At 52.7% G+C, this 18,595-nt stretch overlaps 2 protein-coding genes across 5 annotated transcripts in view; both read right to left on the bottom strand.

Moving 5' to 3' along the window:
• FBXL18 (F-box and leucine rich repeat protein 18) overlaps window positions 1-7,029 on the bottom strand; it is a 32,063-nt gene extending 25,034 nt beyond the window's left edge. Inside the window, exons 1-2 of one of the 3 annotated variants that reach the window (XM_072943364.1) lie at window positions 6,889-7,029; window positions 1,220-1,435 (exon numbers count right to left, since the gene is read on the bottom strand). In XM_072943364.1, the coding sequence (XP_072799465.1) occupies window positions 1,220-1,435; window positions 6,889-6,906 (234 nt within the window). In that variant the 5' untranslated portion in view covers window positions 6,907-7,029. Of the gene's footprint in view, window positions 1-1,219; window positions 1,436-6,888 lie in introns of those variants that run through there. The other 2 variants (XM_072943366.1, XM_072943365.1) reach the window with 2 other exon arrangements.
• A 7,540-nt stretch (window positions 7,030-14,569) lies between these two features.
• Window positions 14,570-17,943, bottom strand: ACTB (actin beta). 2 transcript variants are annotated; one of them, XM_031676709.2, is made up of 6 exons: window positions 17,826-17,943; window positions 16,994-17,122; window positions 16,609-16,848; window positions 15,737-16,175; window positions 15,467-15,648; window positions 14,570-15,313 (listed from the first exon to the last, which is right to left on the bottom strand). In XM_031676709.2, the coding sequence occupies exons 2-6, from the start codon at window positions 17,114-17,116 to the stop codon at window positions 15,170-15,172; spliced, it is 1,128 nt and encodes a 375-aa protein (XP_031532569.1). In that variant the 5' UTR covers window positions 17,117-17,122; window positions 17,826-17,943; the 3' UTR covers window positions 14,570-15,169. The 2 variants fall into 2 exon arrangements, with proteins under 2 accessions (XP_031532569.1, XP_072799464.1); XM_072943363.1 differs by lacking the exon at window positions 17,826-17,943 and having other exon boundaries at window positions 16,994-17,124.
• Window positions 17,944-18,595: the final 652 nt, after the last annotated feature.

Here is an 18,595-nt window from a genome sequence, read left to right as displayed (position 1 = left end):
CTGGAAAAACTGGACAGCCACATGCAAAAGAATGAAACTGGCCCCCTATCTTACACCACACACAAGAATTCACCCAAAATGGATTAAAGACAAGACTCCTAGAAGAAAACATAAGCAGTAAGCTCTTTGACCTCGGTCTTGGTGATAATTTTTTAAAATCTGACACCAAAAACAACAAAAGCACAAAGAAACAAGTGTAACTACATCCAACTAAAGAGCTTCTGCCGAGCAGAGGAAATCATCAGTGAAGTGAAAGGCAGCCTACCAAACGGAAGAAGACATATCTGATAAAGCGCTAATATCTAAAAGACATAAAGAACTCACACAACTCAACAGCAAAAAGCAATCCAATTAAAAAGTGGGTAGAGGATTTGACAGATATTTTTCCAAAGAAACATCCATATGGACAACAGGCACATGAGAAGATGCTCAACATCACTGATGACTCAGGGAGATGCAAATCAAAACCACAATGAGATATCACCTCACACCTGTCAGGACGGCCATCTTCAAGAAGACCGGGCGGGGGAGGGGAGGGTACAGCTCAGGGGTAGAGCGCCTGCTTAGCATGCATGAGGTCCTGGGTTCAATCCCCAGTACCTCCATTAAAAAAAAAAAAAAAGATGACAAGAGATAACAAGCGTTGCCAGGAAATAGAGAACTTTCGATGGTGTGTTACCAACAAAAATATCAAATCACTACATTGTATACCTGAAACTAATAATAATAGTGTAAGTCAACTATACTTCAATAAAAAAGAAAAAATTTTTAAATTGAGCTCATAGATCTAGAGAACTAATGGGGGGAGGGGAGGTCAAAAAGTACAAAATACCAGTTATAAAATAAGTAAGTCCTGAGGATGTAATGTAGGGCCTCGTGACCATATTGCATGTTTGAAAGTTGTAAGAGAAGCTCTTAAAAGTTCTCATCACAAGAAGAAAAATGTTGTAACTATATAAGGTGACAGATGTTGACTGACGTGGAGATCATTTTGCAGTGTATACAGACATGAAACCATTATGTTGTACACCTGAAACTAAGATAATGTTATTTAAAAAGAAAAAAGAAGAGGACAACAAAGGAGAAAATCATGATTCCAGGTTTCATGATTTCTTCAACAGAATACAAAAAGCATGCACTCAAAAATTCAATAAATTGGGCTTCACCAAAATTAAAAATTTATGCTCTTTCCCCACTGCCTGCGCCCGCGCCAGCTCACCTCGTAGTCCTTCTGCAGCAGCACCGTGTGGGTGAGGCTCTTGTCCAGGCACAGTGCAGCTAGCTTCCGGCAGGTGCGCCGGACGTTCAGAACCAAGTCTGTGCTGGGGATGTGGCTCAGGATGTGCAGGAGGATCTCATCCGAGAAGCCCAGCAGGTGGGCGTCGTCCGCCACTGAGGCTGCAGCAGGGGGCACATCGCCATCGTTGGACACGTCCTGCAAACAAGGGACACCGAGTTCCCACGGGATCCCCAAGGGCAGCTCGCAGCCAAGAGAAGCCCTCCCTGCAGCCTGTGGGAAAGACGGGGCTTTCACCAAAATTCGTAGCTGCAGGCCAAGAACCCAGCACATTCTTCAAAAGCCCCTTTTCCATCTGCACACCAGGAGCTCTCTTCAAACGTAAGAGATCTGAAATGAAATCTCAAAAAAATTTTTGAAATTTAAAAGGGATTTTTCCTACTGCAGGTCTCAAGTCTGGCAGGTTTCCAACAACTTATGACCACTAGCCAAGGCTGTCAGTCTCTGGAAGCTGCTATCCACGAACTCTGCCCCAAATGTCAGGCTGTTTGCTGTTTCAAACCCTTAGGTAGGTGAATTCCAAGAAGAAACAATGATAAAGGGTCTTTACCAATAGTAGCAGTGTCTTCACCTCCCAGGGCTACTGTGATGAATAATGAGTTACTGTGTATCAGGTCCTCAGAACAGTAGCTCTTTTCAGCCCTGTCATTAGCAATGAGAGGAACCATCACAGAATGTGAAACTATCAAGTCCTTAGAAACAAGCAGCAGCATGCACAGGACCAATGACATTTTTCAGTCTTAAGATTAGTAACAAACAATAGAGATGGCACAACTGATCTCCACCTACCACTTTCTGATTAGAAACTTGTGCTGATATTTCCAAGAAGACGTCCATGCATCTTATTGTTTCATTTTGCTTTTGCAGAAGGTTTTCTGCCCTAATGTGGGCAGAAATCTATGGGTCAGTGGCTTGTACAACCAAGAGAGAGGGGGGCTTGACCTATGTCAGTGTGACAGGAAATCCCCAAGCCAAGGCCAAAGGCACTGGGATACCCTAGGAAGAGCCCATGGAGGGAGGAAGCCCTGTATCTTCCCAATACCCCACGAAAGGGATTCTCCTGCCTCTAAGGTGTCCTCACTGAAGGGGTGCCTCTCTGACACTCCAAGAAGCGTGCCTGTAATAGGGAAAAACAACTCTGACTCCATATTGGAGCTGTTTCTTTCACTTTGATGTTGTATTCTATTGCTTTTGCTACGAATTAATCTTGCTCCCTATAAGCACAAATTATACATAATGGCTCATCTCTGGGAACCCTGCCTCCCAGAACATGAGCATTAAGCTAAAGTACCTTTGTTTAGCGCATAGGAAACATCCTGACCAGGACCACTTGGGAAAGGCTGCAGGAAGGATGAAATTAACATCCTCTCTGGGAGGCTTACCAGAAACAGGAAATGTTTGACTTTATTCCCACCCATTTTAGTATAAAAGAAGTCTGAATTCTACCTCATGCAAGATGGTTTTGGGGGGACACTGTCCACCATCCTCTCAGTCCGCTGGTTTTCCGAATAAAGTCACTATTCCTTGCACCAAATACTTGTTCCTCGATTAACTGGCCTGTCATGGGGTGAGCAGTACGAGCCTGAACTCAGTTACCCGCCCAGAACCCTTTCTACTGCCTTTTCCAATAACTATGTCCATAAGCCCTTTTCTGCCTCTTCTTTCGTACATATTTGCAGGGATGGAAGTGTGGAGGCTTGGAGAGCCCTGCTGCTTCCATGACAACAGTGATGTCTGGGGAGGAAGGGCCTGTCTGCACACCCCACTCAGGCACCAGGGGTTTCCCGGGAACTCTGACTGTGACAACCCTGCAGGCTCTGCATCCAGCCAAACCCTCGCCAGGCCAGGAAAAGGTGTCCATGAATACCGCCCACCTCTTCAACAGCACCAACCCTCCCTACTCTCCCTTCTTCCAAAGACGCAGCAGGCAGCGTGATTTCCCTTCTCCCCTTCCATCTGATGTGCCCTCGACCCTATCTCCCTCCTCCCACCTTTATGGGGGCAGAAGTCAGTCATCAGACCCAAGTCCACAGCTGCCCCTGGGCCACTGGATTCTGCATCTAGTGTTTCCAACCATAAGTGACTTTCCTGAGAAATTACCCAGACCCAACCATCTGCATCACCCCCAGGCACCTGTTAAAAATCAGATTCCCAGACCCCACCCTAACCCAAGGGACTCCAGAGAGAGAGAGAGAGAAACTGGAACCAGGGGAGACCCTTATCAGGCCAGCTTGGTGTACACAGCTCCTGGTGACAAGAGGGAGTGGCTGGGCCTGAATTCCACTGAGCAGCTTGAGGCTTACCTTCTTCTGACCCCAATAAGAATGCCACTGCAGAACAAAGAGAACACAGGACAAAACACTCCAAGAAATTCCAGCATCACAGAATTTCCACAGGTACACTGTGGAATACTGAATTTCTCTTAAAACCATCTAGAAATTACAAGAATTAAAAAAAAAAAAAGTTGTGTTCCAGCTCCTTCTGTCCAGTCTCAGCACCTCCCACCAAATCATTTCTTCCCACATGCTGTGCCCCAGTGCTGTCCTGCGGCCAGACACCCCCTGGCTGGGATAGGCACTCCAGGGTCGCGGGCCTGGGAGAGGAACAGTTGCCCAGGCGGCAGGTGATTCTGGTTCCCCTGGTCTCCCGACCGCAGATCCCAGGAGGACCCAGGATGCTGGGTTTGCGACAGTTGAGTCTTTCCACTGAAACCGAGGCTTCATCTGAGACAGTGCACCTTCCCCCCAGGAAAGGCAGCAGGCTCTGGAGAGGCAACAGCAAACCAGGAGCCCCCACCAGGAAGGAGGGGAGAGGCCTCAGAGCTTCTTCATCAGTGAAACAAAAATGTGGTCCAGCCAACGCCCACCTCCACATGCACCTAAACACACCTGTCACTGCTTCCCTCTGTCTCTCAGGTGACGTGTTCTCAGCTACCAGGGAAACCAAAGCAGACTCACTCTCCATCTTTAAAACAATGAGGTAAGCAGCCCGAGGTCAGAGAGCAAGCATCACTCAAGGCACAGCCTGAACAGCTGAGCCTGAGCGTGCCCTTCCCACCACCACCAGGAAAGGGCCGCTGGGGCTTCCTGCAAGGCCCAGCCAAGCACTTCCTGGAGTCTTCGGAAATTCCACTTCAGGGCCAGGTGATATTTATCGGCCCAGAGGGGAACAATCTGGCTAGAACAGGATGACAGTTGAAAAAGGCCTGAAGAGTAGGGGTTCAAAGCGTTTAGTTATTCGATCAACTGTGTTTTACATACTTTTTTAGGCTGTGTAACATTTCACAATTTTTTTTTAAAAGTTAAGCAAAATTAAATATGGAAACCTAGGTACTCCCCCCCCCCAAAAAACCTCCCAGGTGTTTACCAACTAACTGTTTACCGGTCAGGCACCAAAAGAAATCACAGGATTCACATATCAACTGACGAGGTGTCTGGGATGTGCTCTAAATAATCCAGGGGGTGGGGGGAGGTGGGAAGGTCACAAGTGATCCAAGATTGATCACCTGTTAACTATTAAAACTGGGCAATGGGTACACAGAGGTTCATCACACCACTCTTTGGCAAGTATGTGGAATTTTACGTTGTAATTTTTTTAGTCACAGGAGCGACCTGAAGGACGCTTCTCATATTGTCCCCTTAAGTCTTTGCTACTCGAGTTGGCATCTTCCAGAATGTCCCCTGGTACACAGCACTCAGACCTCCAAGACTCGGCTCAAGCTGTTCCCACCAGCAGACATGCCACCACACAAGGCCAACTGCTGCTCTCAGAACTTCAGTTCAAACGCTCCCTCCCTGGCAAAGCCCTTACAGCATCCCCCAGCCACACTCAACCCCTCCTCCTCCTCCTCCTCCCCTTCCCCTCCCCCTGGTACTGCCCCAGGTACCCTCCTGCCCACGCCCCCGCCTCACCAGGTGAATTGTACTGGTCTGTTGCTTGCTTATCTCCTCACCAGGCCAGGAAGGGCGCCAGAACAGAGATCACCTTTTAATGCCCAAGAGGCATTGAACTAGGGGTCAATGAAGCACTGCTTAAGAATCATTTAGAGTGCTATTAAAAACACAGAGCCCAGCTCCTCAGACTCAGGGAGTTGTTCTGGGCACCTGAACTTTAAAGCCAGCAAGGACTTTTAAAATCAGTCCACCCCATTCTGGAAGTGGAAATGGTTGCAAATATATTTTTTTAAACCACTGCATTATACACCATGAAAGTGCAAACTTTATGGTATGCAAACTATACCTCAGTCAAGCCATAATTAGATTATCCCAGAAAAAGGGACTTTGATCTCCACATCCAGGATTGAACAAGACTCCCCTCTCTCCTCTCAAGCCAAGAGACAGACACTCACGATGCAACAAGAGGCCTCACTGGCCAGGTCCCCAATATGTGCTTCTAGGAACAGAGGGGCCTGGCGCCAGGACCCCATAAGACCAAGGTACCAGTCAGCACGCCCTCCCCTCAAGCACATGCAACGGAACAGAATCTGCTAACACAGGGAGGCTACCCACCAGGACTCTTCCTCAGGGAGCTGATACTCTGACCCTTCGATCCTACCACCAGCATGCGGGTGGACCCCTTACCCTCCCCCTCAATCAAGGGGCCGAATCTCCTTCAAATAAAGAAGATCTGTCAGCAACCCCAGCCACCTTCCACATAGCCATACCCCCTTCACCCCTATTCCCTAGAGCACAGGCAGGCAGGCCCCTAAGACTTAGGAAGTACACTCAACGGTCTGAGTCTCAAATGATAGACATAAACACAAGTGCACACAGGTACACAAAGAGGTAGGTGGGAAGCAACAAAAAGGAAAGGCCCCAGTCAAGAGTCCAGATCCCCCACTCCCTGGTCTGCAGAGAATATACCTTGCACCACATTACAGGAACCCAGTCGGATTCTCCACCGGACCACATTTGTAGAGCATTGGGGGAGAAATTCAGGGTAAGTCATAAGTCCTCCAGCTGAAATGGCTTTTCCTCCACTACTCCCTCAAGTTACACAAGCAGGCTCAGAGAAAAGTGGGCTGGACTGACACTGAACATTCAGAGAAGGAGGATGCAGTGTGAAGCCGGCAGGGAGGAAGAACGTCTCAGAGCTCCAAGGGCTGAGCACAGGGGTATGGGGAAAGGGCCTGAGTGGCCCACAGCAGCCTGGAAACTCCGGGGAAGGGGGGGAGTGGGGAGAAGTCTGATGATCAGGAATTCGGAACTGGGGAATGTCTGGAAAACGGAAGGCTGAGAGAGCTTGTGCCTTCAGATACTAGGTCAGGTCCTGAGGCGCAGGATGGGGTAAGGATGGGGCAGGGGACAAGGCCAGGTTTGGGATGGGAAGGACCGGCCAAAGCCGAGGCCGGGGTTGGGGCATGAAGGACCAAACCAGGCCGACGCCAGGGTCGCAGTAGGAAGGACCGAGCGGCGGCAGGAAAGAGGTCAAGGTGGGAAGAACAGAGCCAGGCCGAAGTCCGGACGGGAAGGATGGACCGGGGCAGGGGGCGGGACGGAAGGACGCAGGGGGACCGGGATCGAGGTGGGGACGACCGATTCCGGCCGAGGCAGCCAGACAGGGAGGAGAGGGGAGACATGTGCCGGCCGTACCTCTCCTGAGCTGGCCATGTCGGGAGCGCGCCGAGTCTCGGCCTCCGGTGCCACAGCTTCGGGACCTCCCGCCTGGCGGGCCAGGGATGCTCAAAGCCGGCGGGCCCTCAGCTCCACACAGACCCGGGCAGAAGGCGGGGCCGCCCGCCACTTCCGGCGCTCGCCGACACGCACTTCCGCTCGTCCGCGGGCGGGTCCCTGCGGCCGCCATGTTGAGTGCGGCGCGCTGCCAAGCCCCACTAGGGCGTGGGGTGAGCCTGGGAGGTCCGGGAGTGGCCCCTGCTTGCTCTCTGCCCTCATGTCCCGCTTCTCTGCCCTCTGCACGCCCCTTTCCGGCCACGCGGGCCTCCTCCTGCTGGCGCAGCACTCGCCTCCTACAGGCCTTTGCATGTGCCGTCGCACTGCCTGCAGTGTTCAGAAACCACCTGTCAGAGAGCTGGTCCCTGCGCACCCTGCAGACGATAGCATGACCTCCTCCCCGTCCTCACTTGTACATACCTACACTTGCCCTTATCCTGTGTTATTTTTCTCCATAGCTCTTAGCACCATCCGATCTACTGTCTTTTTTTTTTTTTCCTGGCCTTCCCCAATAAACTGTATGTCCCTGTACCTAGGACACTCCCTGACATGAACACTGAATGAATATTTTCTGGATTCATTAATGTATGGATGATATGATCTCACCCGTAACCTTCTGCATTTGCAATTAATTTACTAATAAAAATTCGTGGGGAAAGGAAGAACTGGATTTGAGTGTTGGTGATTACTCCCTCCTGGGTGACCCCTAAGCAAGTGTGTTTCTCAGGAGTGGTAAAGTACTGCTAACTGGGTAGCTTAAACACTGGAAATTCATTCTTTCACAATTCTGGAGGCTAGAAGTCAGAAATGAAGATGTTGACTGCGCAGTGCTCCCTCCAAAGGCTCAAGGAAAGAATCCTTCGTTGTGTCTTTCTAGCCTTTGGTGGTTGCCAGCAATCCTTGGATTTGGAGTTCCTTGGCTTATAGTTGCATACTCCAAGTTCTGGCTCCGGGGCCATCTTCCCTCTTTGCATGCATGTGTGCAAGTGTGTGTGTGTGTGTGTGTGTGTGTGTGTGTGTGTGTGTCCGCGCGCGCATGCGTATGTGTACCCTCCCCTCTTCGTATAAAGAAACCAGTCATGTTGGATTTAAGATCCATCTGAGGCCAACATGACCTCATCTTAACTAATGACATCTGCAAAGACTTTGTTTCCACATAAGGTCACATTCTGAGATTCCAGGTAAACATGAGTCTTTGGGGGACACTATTCAACCTATAATATGCAGCTTCATATCAAACCCTCCTTGGGCCTCATTCCCCTCCCACCTCATCTGGTTGAGCCAGTTGGTATCAAGAGGCCTCTGACAGCTCCTACTGTGGGGGGACCACCGTGCAGCCAGGCACAGCCCTTGCCTCAAAGAGCTTATGGTTTAGTCAACAGTTAGGTACAACTTCAGGCACAAGACACACGTGTTCGTGGGGTTCCTGTGGTTTATTCTTGAAGCCCCAACCCTGGAGCCCAACTCTGATTCAGGCAGGCACTTGAGGGAGTTGCACATTGGCCCAGGTCCCTCCTCCAGCCCTCCTGACTCCCTGCCCCATCCTCCTCTTCCTCTGTAATCCATAATCAGGTATGTTTCTCCTCTGACAGCCGTGTTTACTCTCTCTCCCTTGCTAGAACAGGGCCCAGCAGCAGCAGTCCCTCGATAAACATTTGTGAAATAAATGATTGATGAAATGAGATGATACACGTATGTGTCCAGCACAGAGGAGCCATGCAATACACAGAAGCTGGAACCACAACTATTATTACTCGTTCTAAGGAGGAAGGAGTCCTGTGTTTCTTGGGTCTCCCCAATTCCAAGGAACATTGGAGCTGGAAATCACTAAATGTTGGGGCTCAAGGAGACTGGAGTGAGGAGTCAGCTCCAATGCCTAACTGCTCTCACCCTGTCACAGGCCTTCCCAGGTTTGGGTGACACTTCGTCACAGCATCCCCAATGGCTTGTGCTCTGAGAGCCCGACCCTGCAGCACCTGGCTGACCAGAGCCAGGTCTGAGCGCTGGACCCTGTGGGTTCACCAAGAGCCTGGGGTAGAATCTGGATATGATGCAGGCGAAGACGAGTAGTCTCTGTTATCCCCTACCCACTCCGATCCACCTAACAGTGGGGTCTGGAGAAAAGCAGCTCTTTCCTAATAGAAATCATGATGGCTGCCGTGCTCAAGTCACTGCTTGTGTAACTAACATTTTCCACTTGGGTCTCCATTGGAAATGTCACCCAACCCTGGTGGAGGTAGACCCTATTATCACCCAATCTTGCAGAAGAAGACACAGGTCCCCGTGAGTGGCAAAGTTGGGGCTTGAGTCCACATTGTCTCTTCTCTTTTCTTTTTTTTTGCAGGTGTAGGGGGAGGTAATTAGATCTGTTTATTCATATTTTTAAGTGGAGGTACTGGGGATTGAACCCCAGACCTCATGAATGCTAAGCGCACACTTTACCATTTGAGATACACCCTCCCCCCACCAAATCCATGTTGTCTCCATGCCAGAACCCAGAGGCCTCCAATTCTGCCTCCTTAACTGTATTGAGGGAAAAAGACCTCCAGGCATCAAGAGGCTGCAGTGAGGGGTGGATTGGAGCCTGGTGAAGGTGGTCAAGACAGGGAGAAGGCCTTGGATGAAGCCCACCAGGAGAGCCTCCATGCTCAGGCCACCATCAAGGTACCCCTGTCCCCCTTCTAGGGCTGCATCCCACCAGAAGCATTTTTGAAGGAACCATACCTTGCCTAAGCTCCTCCTACTGCAGCCAGCCCATCCAAAGTGACCTCATGAAACTGCCCATCTAGAGGTGAAAACTTCCTCCCACAGAAAAATAACCTGCACACAGATGTCTACATCAGCTTTTTTCATAATGGCCAAAACTTGGAAGCCACCAAGATGTCCTTCAGAAAATGAATGGAAAAATAAACTGTGGTCCATGGTCCATTCAGACAACGGAATATTACTCGGCAATAAAAAGAAATGAGCTACCAAGTCATGAAAAGACATGGAGGAACCTTAAATGCATATCAGTAAGTGAAAGAAGCCAAATTGATAAGGCACATGCTGTGTGATTCCAACTATATAACATTCTGGAAAAGGCAAAATTATGGAGACTAGAAAAAGATCAGTGATCTCACAGACATAGAAAACAAACTTATGGTTACCAAAGGAGAAAGGAGGAGGGGAGGGATAAATTAGGAGTTTGGGATTAACAGATACACATTACTATATATAAAAGAGATAAACAGCAAGGACCTACTGTGCAGCACACGGAACTGTATTCAATATCTTATAATAACCTGCAAGAAAAACAATCTGAAAAAAAATGGATACATACATACGTACAACTGAATCACTTTGCTGTACACCTGAAACAATGTAAATCAACCATACTTCATTTAAAAAAAAAAAGATCAGAGGCAGGCTATAGCTCAGTGTTACAGTGCGTGCTTAGGATGCATGAGGTCCTGAGTTCAATCCCCAGTACCTCCATCAAAAAAATAAGCCTAATGACCTCCTCCAAAACAAAAACAAAGACAAAAAATATTTTTAGAGTGAAAAGAAAATACTAAAAAAAAAAAAAATCAGTGGTTGCCAGGGGTTGGGGGTGCCGGGGAGGGCTGACTAGGCAGAGCACAGATGCTTTTTAGGGCAGGGAAACGACTCTGTATGATACTGTAAAGGCGGATGCTTTTCCAAACCCATACAACATGAACACCAAGAATGAAGCCTAATGTAAATGATGGACTTTGGGTGATGCGACCTATCAATGTAGGTTCATCAGTGCTGACACGTGTACCACTCTAGTGGGGACGCTGAGGATGGAGGTTACACAAGTGTGAAGGCAGCAGGTATTTGGGAAATCTCAGTGCCTTCCTCTCAACTTTGCTATGAACCTAAAACTGCTCTAAAAATTAAAGTCTATTACTTAAAAAAATTTTTTTACTTATTTATATATATTTTAATTGGAGGTACTGGGGATTGAACCCAGGACCTCATGCATGCTAAGCAGGCGCTCTACCACCAAGCTATACCCTCCCCTAAAGTCTATCATTTTTTAAATATGTATGTCTGAGCTGCTCACTCCTGAAGGTGCTCCCTCTGCCTCTGCATGTTCTGCTCCCTCTGTCGGAGGGCTCTCACCCCACCTCCAGCTCGTTGCTCCTCACCCTCCCAAAGTCCCTTCCCCAGAAAGCCTTCCCTTCCCCCAGACCAGGTCACAGTTCCGTTATCCCCTGGCACCATCCCTCCAAGTTTTCCTTAAAGGTGTTCATCATAGTGGAGAATTCAAGAACCATCAGTGTGAGTTTGGGGTTCACGTCTGTCGTCCCACCAGGCCAGTGCCACCCCCTAGAACTTTCCACAGTGATGGTATGTTCCATACCTGTGTTTACTGGGATAAGCGCTAGCCACAGGTGGCTACCAGGCCCTTTAAATGTGACTTGTGCCGCTGAGGAACTGGATTCTTAATTGTAATTCACTTCAATTTAAATAGCCACGTGTGGCTCATGGCCCCCTAGGGGACAGCACAGCAAGGATGTAAACTCTTGAGGGCAGGGACAATGTCTGAGCCCCCTTCCCCCTAGTACTGAATGGCTGCCTGAAATGTAAGCTGAATGACGAATACGCGGAGTGAAGTCACCAATCAGTGGCAAGGGTCTCTGAATTTCCCAGCCCGTGTCCCTTGGGTGATTCCTGGGCAGAGCGTGGGTTCAAATCCTGCCACTGCCCACTCCAAACTGCCTCAGAGCCTCAGTTTCCGCACAAGGAAGAGGACTATCCTGCAACAGTGTGACCACGAGCCGCCTCCCTGTGTCCTTCCCACTGAGCTCCAGGAAGACGTGTCGGGAGGAAGGGGACAGCCCCGGGCTCCGAGCCCCTGCTGTGACCAAGACCCTCCCCCTCTTTGGGCGCCTGTTGGAGTGCAGTTCCATCAGGCAGGGAGAGCTTTGCAGAGGAGGAACATTCTGGTGAGAGAAGATTTCAGACCATTAAGAGGATGAACCTCAGGTGGTCAGGACAGCCTCACGGGGGAGCCAGCCACCTGAGGAAGCAGGGAGCTTCCCGTCCCAGGGCAGGGCAGGGCACACTGCAGAGGTGGCTGGAGGGTCAAAGCAGAGATGCCAAATGTCTGTAAAACAAGAAGATATCGTGTTGGTCTGAATCTTGACATATCTGGCTCGTGGATCTGTCAGGCTTCCCAAGAATTAGGGTCAAATTCCAGCTTCCTCACTTATAAGGTGGATAACCTGGGGCCAGCGCACCTGTCCTCCCCAAGCCTCAGTTTCCTAATGTGTAAAATGGGTGCTGAGAGGAAGCTGGGAGGCAATGAAGCATCCTCTGGCTTAGCCTGGCTTGGCTAAGATGACCAGCTCAGCTGCAGCCCCGGGAGGGGAGGAACAGGACCCAAAGAGTCAATCATGTGCCTCAGCTGCACCTCCAGAGCCTCTCAAAGGAAAAGATTGATGGAGCTCCTGCTCACCAGTGCTCTTACAAGTGCTCAGCGAGCCCTGTAAGTTTTACTAATGTTCCCATTTCTCAGATGAGCACGTGGACAGGAATGTGACTTCTTAGGGCCACATAGACAAGACATATGGCCCCAAACACCCTCCCACTGGGCCTCTGTCCTCAGTCAGTCAAGGTCTCTGCCTGAGACACACACGCCTACACCTGCACCTGGCCAGGTGACTCTGCACCAGCTCAAGCACCCCTCCCACGGGAAGCCGTCTGGAGAAGCCTCTTGCTCAAGAGTAAATGGCTGTCCCCCTCCACCGTCAGCCGAGGTTACGGTCCTTTATTACCTTATTTGCTTTTTGAAAGAGGCAAAATGATGATTGCTTTTTTTTAAATCCGTACTTCTTAAGTATTTTTCAGGTTCATTGATGAGTTGTGATGTATCTACACCCAAGACACATCAACGTGATGAACTTCTCCAACTCCCCGTGTCCTGTATCACACGCGACCTCCGCTCTTTCTTCTCATTGTCACAATCGGTATGGTACATTTGTTTGCCCACATTTTTATTCTGTCTTCCCAATAAGCTGAGTGCCTCATGAGGGCAGGAAACACACCTGGTTTCTTCTCCACTGAGTCCCATTCCCTGGCGCAATGCCTAACACAAACGGTGGGAGGGAGGGAGGGAGGGAGATTCCAGAATGACAGCTCCTCCAGGGCAGGGTCTGTGTCCGAGACATCAGTATACAGTAGGCACTCAACTATTAATCTGTAATGAATAAGCAAGCAGCCCAAGGTGGAAACTTACTTGCAGCTCCCAGAACCCAGGGCTCACCACCACCCCTGAATTAAACCAAAAGAGCTGGAACTGTCCCGGAGGGACTCCCCTTCCCAGACCCTGGTTCCTGGACCTCTAAGGCTGCACAGGGTCAGGGGACGGAGCCACCGAAGCATCCTTGGTGCTGCTGCCGTGCACAGGTAGAGCGGCAGGCAGCCTGGGTCTCTCTCGAAACAGGACCACTTCTGGAGGGCACGCGCTGCACCTGCAGTGCTGTTTCACGTACTAACCTAGGAAAACCTGCCTGGGTGAGCCGGGGGACCGCAGGCTCCTGTTTGGTTTTGGAAGCCATCACAAGGTCAAGTAGTCTCCTTCCCACAACAAAGTTAATCACCTTGTACTAACAGTAACATTTCTCACGTTCCTCCAGGCCTAGAGTTGACCACAAGCCCCATGAGATGCTGGGCTAAGGGTGCCTTTCTGAGGGTCTGCACCCCTTCCTGAGATGGGCAGCAGTTGGTCGTCACAGCCCCCACTGAGGTGCAATGGAGCCTGGGGGAGCAGGGGTTCTTGGAGGGGAGAGGCTTGATTTGGGGGCTTTTGAGATTAATTTGGAGGTTGGTTTCTGTGCCTCTCCCCCTCTGGAGATAATAGGGTGGGCGGGGCAAGGAGGGGCCTCCCCAGTGGGGTGCCTCTCCCCCTCCCCCCCAGCCTCTGCCAGTGTCAGTTGCAGCAACTAGCAGCAGGGGTACCAGGCTTGGTCTCTCCTCCCCTTAGCTGACCTGCAATGCCAGGCTGCCTCCCACACAGGGGTCTTCGGATAACTAGGCCAGATCTACACTTCAAACTGGGCCCTGACTGCTCACAAGGTAGAATCCAGATCTTGGCCAAGTACTCCCAGAGGCAACCACAACCATCTCTGCCAACCCAACATCCCCCTGCCCACAAGCCCAGGATGAGGGGATAGGGGTGGCCCTGCAGACACCCCAGGGCAGTTCCTAGGTATCACTCCAGTGAATGGGCAGATTAAGTGCTGATGCCTTATTCATCTTCCCTGGCCCTCAACAGGGCAGGCACAGGAGAGATAAAGAGGGCCAGGGAAGCCCCAACCCCAAAGGACACCAAGCTCAGAAAATTAGGGAGCAGCACGCAAAACAGCTGACATGTGGGTACAACTCTGGCTCCCCACCTTTCAAGCATCTGATCTCAGAACCCACTGAGAAATAAGATGTGTAAGGGCCAAGCCAAGGAATTCATTTAGAAACAAGAGGCCAGAATCTGCCTACATAACCCTCACGTCTGCAAGATCCTTTAAGGTCAAAAGTGCCCCAAAGCACCCCCACTGCCCCAGCCTCTTCCCAACACCACCAGCCACGAAGCCATGTGTTTCTTTAAGGTGTGCACTTTATTGAACTGGTCTCAAGTCAGTGTACAGGTAAGCCCTGGCTGCCTCTGCGCCTCAACCCGCTCTCAGGGGGACCAAAAGCCTTCATACATCTCAAGTTGGGGGACAAAAAAGAGGGGTCGTGATGGCTGACCATTCAAAAGAAAACAAACAAAAACAAGTATTAAAGCGAAGATTAAAAAAAAATTTGGAGTACATAATTTACACAAAAGCAATGCTATCACCCTCCCGTGTGGACTCGGGCGAGGACTGGCCCTTCTCCTTAGAGAAGCGGGGCTGCTTTTGGGAAGGCAAGGGACTTCCTGTAACAATGCATCTCACGATATTTGGAATGACTTAAAAAAAAAAAAAAAACAATGTACAATCAAAGTCCTCGGCCACATTGTAGAACTTTGGGGATGCTCGATCCAACCGACTGCTGTCACCTTCACCGTTCCAGTTTTTAAATCCTGAGTCAAGCGCCAAAAACAAAAAAAATTCAAAAAAAAAAAAAAACACCAAATAAAGCCATGCCAATCTCATCTCGTTTTCTGCGCAAGTTAGGTTTTGTCAAGAAAAGGGTGGAACGTAACTAAGTCCGCCTAGAAGCATTTGCGGTGGACGATGGAGGGGCCGGACTCGTCGTACTCCTGCTTGCTGATCCACATCTGCTGGAAGGTGGACAGCGAGGCCAGGATGGAGCCGCCAATCCACACGGAGTACTTGCGCTCGGGGGGCGCGATGATCTGGGAAGAGAAGAGGACAGTTGGCGTGAGGGTTCCGGGTGTCACAGCCCTGGACCTGAGGGACCCACGCCAACATGGTTGCCTCAATGTCCATCTGCACCCAGGTAGGATCTCACCCGCCACATGACCAGGCCAGCTCAGGCTGGAACTCACCTTGATCTTCATCGTGCTGGGGGCCAGGGCAGTGATCTCCTTCTGCATCCTGTCGGCGATGCCGGGGTACATGGTGGTCCCACCGGACAGCACCGTGTTAGCGTAGAGGTCCTTGCGAATGTCGACGTCACACTTCATGATGGAGTTGAAGGTAGTCTCGTGGATGCCACAGGATTCCATGCCTGGGGGGAGACAGAAATCAGACTTAGCATCCAGCGTGACCACAGGGTGACCCTCGCTGGGGGGCGGGCATGAGGCCTCCTCACTCACCCAGGAAGGAGGGCTGGAAGAGAGCCTCGGGGCAGCGGAAGCGCTCATTGCCGATGGTGATGACCTGACCGTCAGGCAGCTCGTAGCTCTTCTCCAGGGAGGAGCTGGAGGCGGCAGTGGCCATCTCCTGCTCGAAGTCCAGGGCGACGTAGCAGAGCTTCTCCTTGATGTCACGCACAATTTCCCGCTCGGCCGTGGTGGTGAAGCTGTAGCCACGCTCCGTGAGGATCTTCATGAGGTAGTCCGTCAGGTCCCGGCCAGCCAGGTCCAGACGCAGGATGGCGTGGGGGAGGGCGTACCCCTCGTAGATGGGCACAGTGTGAGTGACCCCATCACCGGAGTCCATCACGATGCCAGTGGTGCGGCCAGAGGCGTACAGGGACAGCACGGCCTGGATGGCCACGTACATGGCTGGGGTGTTGAAGGTCTCGAACATGATCTGGAGGGAGATGGGCCAGGTCACACTCAAAGAGGCCAGGAGGAGCACTCAGGCCAGACTGGGGACATGCAGAGAGTGCAAGGAACACGGCTAAGTGTGCTGGGGATCCCGGGACAGGGATTCACTCCAGACGTATTGTGCACCTACTGAATACACACTGAGACCGCTTTATGGCAGCCTCGTTGGCTTTGTCACACAAGCCAGTGTTAGTACCTACACCCACAGCACTTTATGCTTTAAACCTAGTCAGAAAGGCAAACACGAAAAAAAGATTCCATCTGTGGAAAAGCAAATAGAACCTGCAGAGTTCCAAAGAAGACTCAGGTCAGAGAAGAAAGTCCTAGGAAAACGGCAGAAGAAAGAACAAGTGAGAAAGGGTGTGGCAGAGACAAGGAGGGGGTGGCCACCCAGGTGAGGCCAGCGGGCCACTGACCTGGGTCATCTTCTCACGGTTGGCCTTAGGGTTCAGGGGGGCCTCAGTCAGCAGCACGGGGTGCTCCTCGGGGGCCACACGCAGCTCATTGTAGAAGGTGTGGTGCCAGATCTTCTCCATGTCGTCCCAGTTGGTGACGATGCCATGCTCAATGGGGTACTTGAGGGTCAAGATGCCTCTCTTGCTCTGGGCCTCGTCACCCACATAGGAGTCCTTCTGGCCCATGCCCACCATGACGCCCTGCGGAAGGAAGGGCAAGGCGCCTTCATCACCCCACAGCCCCACCGACCCTCACCCGGAAAGCCCAAGGCCTCCCCTCCCCGTCTGCCTGCTCCCGAGAGAGCAGGCCCCACCCACCAAGTCCGACCCGAGGCTGACGCCCTACCTGATGCCGGGGGCGACCCACGATGGAGGGGAAGACAGCCCGGGGAGCATCGTCGCCTGCGAAGCCGGCCTTGCACATGCCGGAGCCGTTGTCGACCACGAGCGCAGCAATATCGTCATCCATGGCGAACTGCGCGGAGAGCAGGGCAGTGAGCCGGGGGTCGGGCGCGGCCGCCCCCGCCCTACTCACTTCCGGCGCGCGGCGCCTTCGAGCCGCCAGGGGGCGCCGGCGCGCGCAGAGATTGGGGACAAAGGAAGCCGGCCGGCCGCGTTATTACCATAAAAGGCAAACGCTGGCTGGAGGCGGCCCCGCGGCGCGCGGCAGGAAGCCAGGCCTCCGCCCCCTCCCCACCGGGCGCCGGCCCCGCCCCGCCCAAAAAGCGCCACCCGGCGGGCGCGCGGCGGCCACACCCGCGGGAGCCGGCGGCGCGGGAAGTGCGCGCAGGCGCTTTCGCACCGCGGCGACCCCACCCCTTCCGGCCGACCGCCCCGCCCTCGCCTCCTGGGCTTAGCGCGCACGCGCACAAGCACGCGCCCCGGTGTCCCCAGCCCCCACCCGGCTCAGTTGCCCCACCGCGCCCACCCACCCACCCTCCTGCCCCGCTGCCCCGCGGTCCCGCGGGCAAAGCGAGCTGCCCGCCCGTTCCGACAAAGATTCGAGGCCTCCCCGGCCCGGACGGAAACACACTGGGAGGACAGCCCCGGCCCCGAGCGCGGAGCGCATGAGTCCCCTCCCCGCACCCCGGCGGCTGTCCACGGGGCGCCGGGGCTGCCTGCCCGGAGGAGGCGCGGGTCCGGCGGCCGGTCAGGGCACGGCCGGCGCGGGGCCCTACCTGGTGGTGGTGTAGACCGGCGGCGAAGGCGGAGCGGAGAGAGGCCTGTGCTGGCGGAGTGGACGCGGTCGCGGCTGTGGCTGCGCGTCGCTCCGCTGGGTTTTATAGGACGCCGCCGCGGCCGCTCGAGCCATAAAAGGCAACTTTCGAAACGGCGAGCGCTGATTGGCCCCGCGCCGCTCACTCACCGGCCTCGCCGCACAGTGCAGCATTTTTTTACCCCCTCTCCCCTCCTTTTACAAAAAAAAAAGAGGGGGGAGATGGACTGGAAGAGAGCGAGAGCGAGATTGAGGAAGAGGAGGAGGGACAGAGTTTTGGCGTTGGCCGCCCTGGGGTGCTGGGCCCGCGGGCGGGGGGCGCGCCTTGGGCCGCCGCCGCCGCTGCCGCCGCCGCTGCTGCCCCGCTGAGCAGTGCTCGATACGGGCCCTCATGACCAGGCCTGCACCGGCCTGCCTGTCTCCGGGTCCCCCCAACCCCGGGACCCTCCGGGTGTGGATGCCCCGGTGCAGTGAGCGCCCCATTGGGCAAGGGTCAGCACGGATGCCAGGGTCCCGGTAGCTGTGGGTGCATGCTTAAGAAGCAGCTGTTAGGGGGAAGGAGGGGTCAGAGGGTCACACGCCTTGCCAACTGCCCAGAAAGTCTGCTTTGGGGGCCTCTGACTCGGGGTTTTGAGCTTGCTAAGTGGGGCTTCTCCTCCGCCTGCTAAGGGAGCACATTGCTACTAAGAGACCTGGGGCTGAGGGCTACAGGGTGGCGTAGGGGAGGCAGAG

The sequence above is a fragment of the Vicugna pacos genome, chromosome 18 (assembly GCF_048564905.1).
Source record: "Vicugna pacos chromosome 18, VicPac4, whole genome shotgun sequence".
Classification (NCBI taxonomy): Eukaryota; Metazoa; Chordata; class Mammalia; order Artiodactyla; family Camelidae; genus Vicugna; species Vicugna pacos.
Note: the sequence above shows the minus strand (reverse complement) of the source record. Positions and strands in the feature narration are given on the sequence as shown.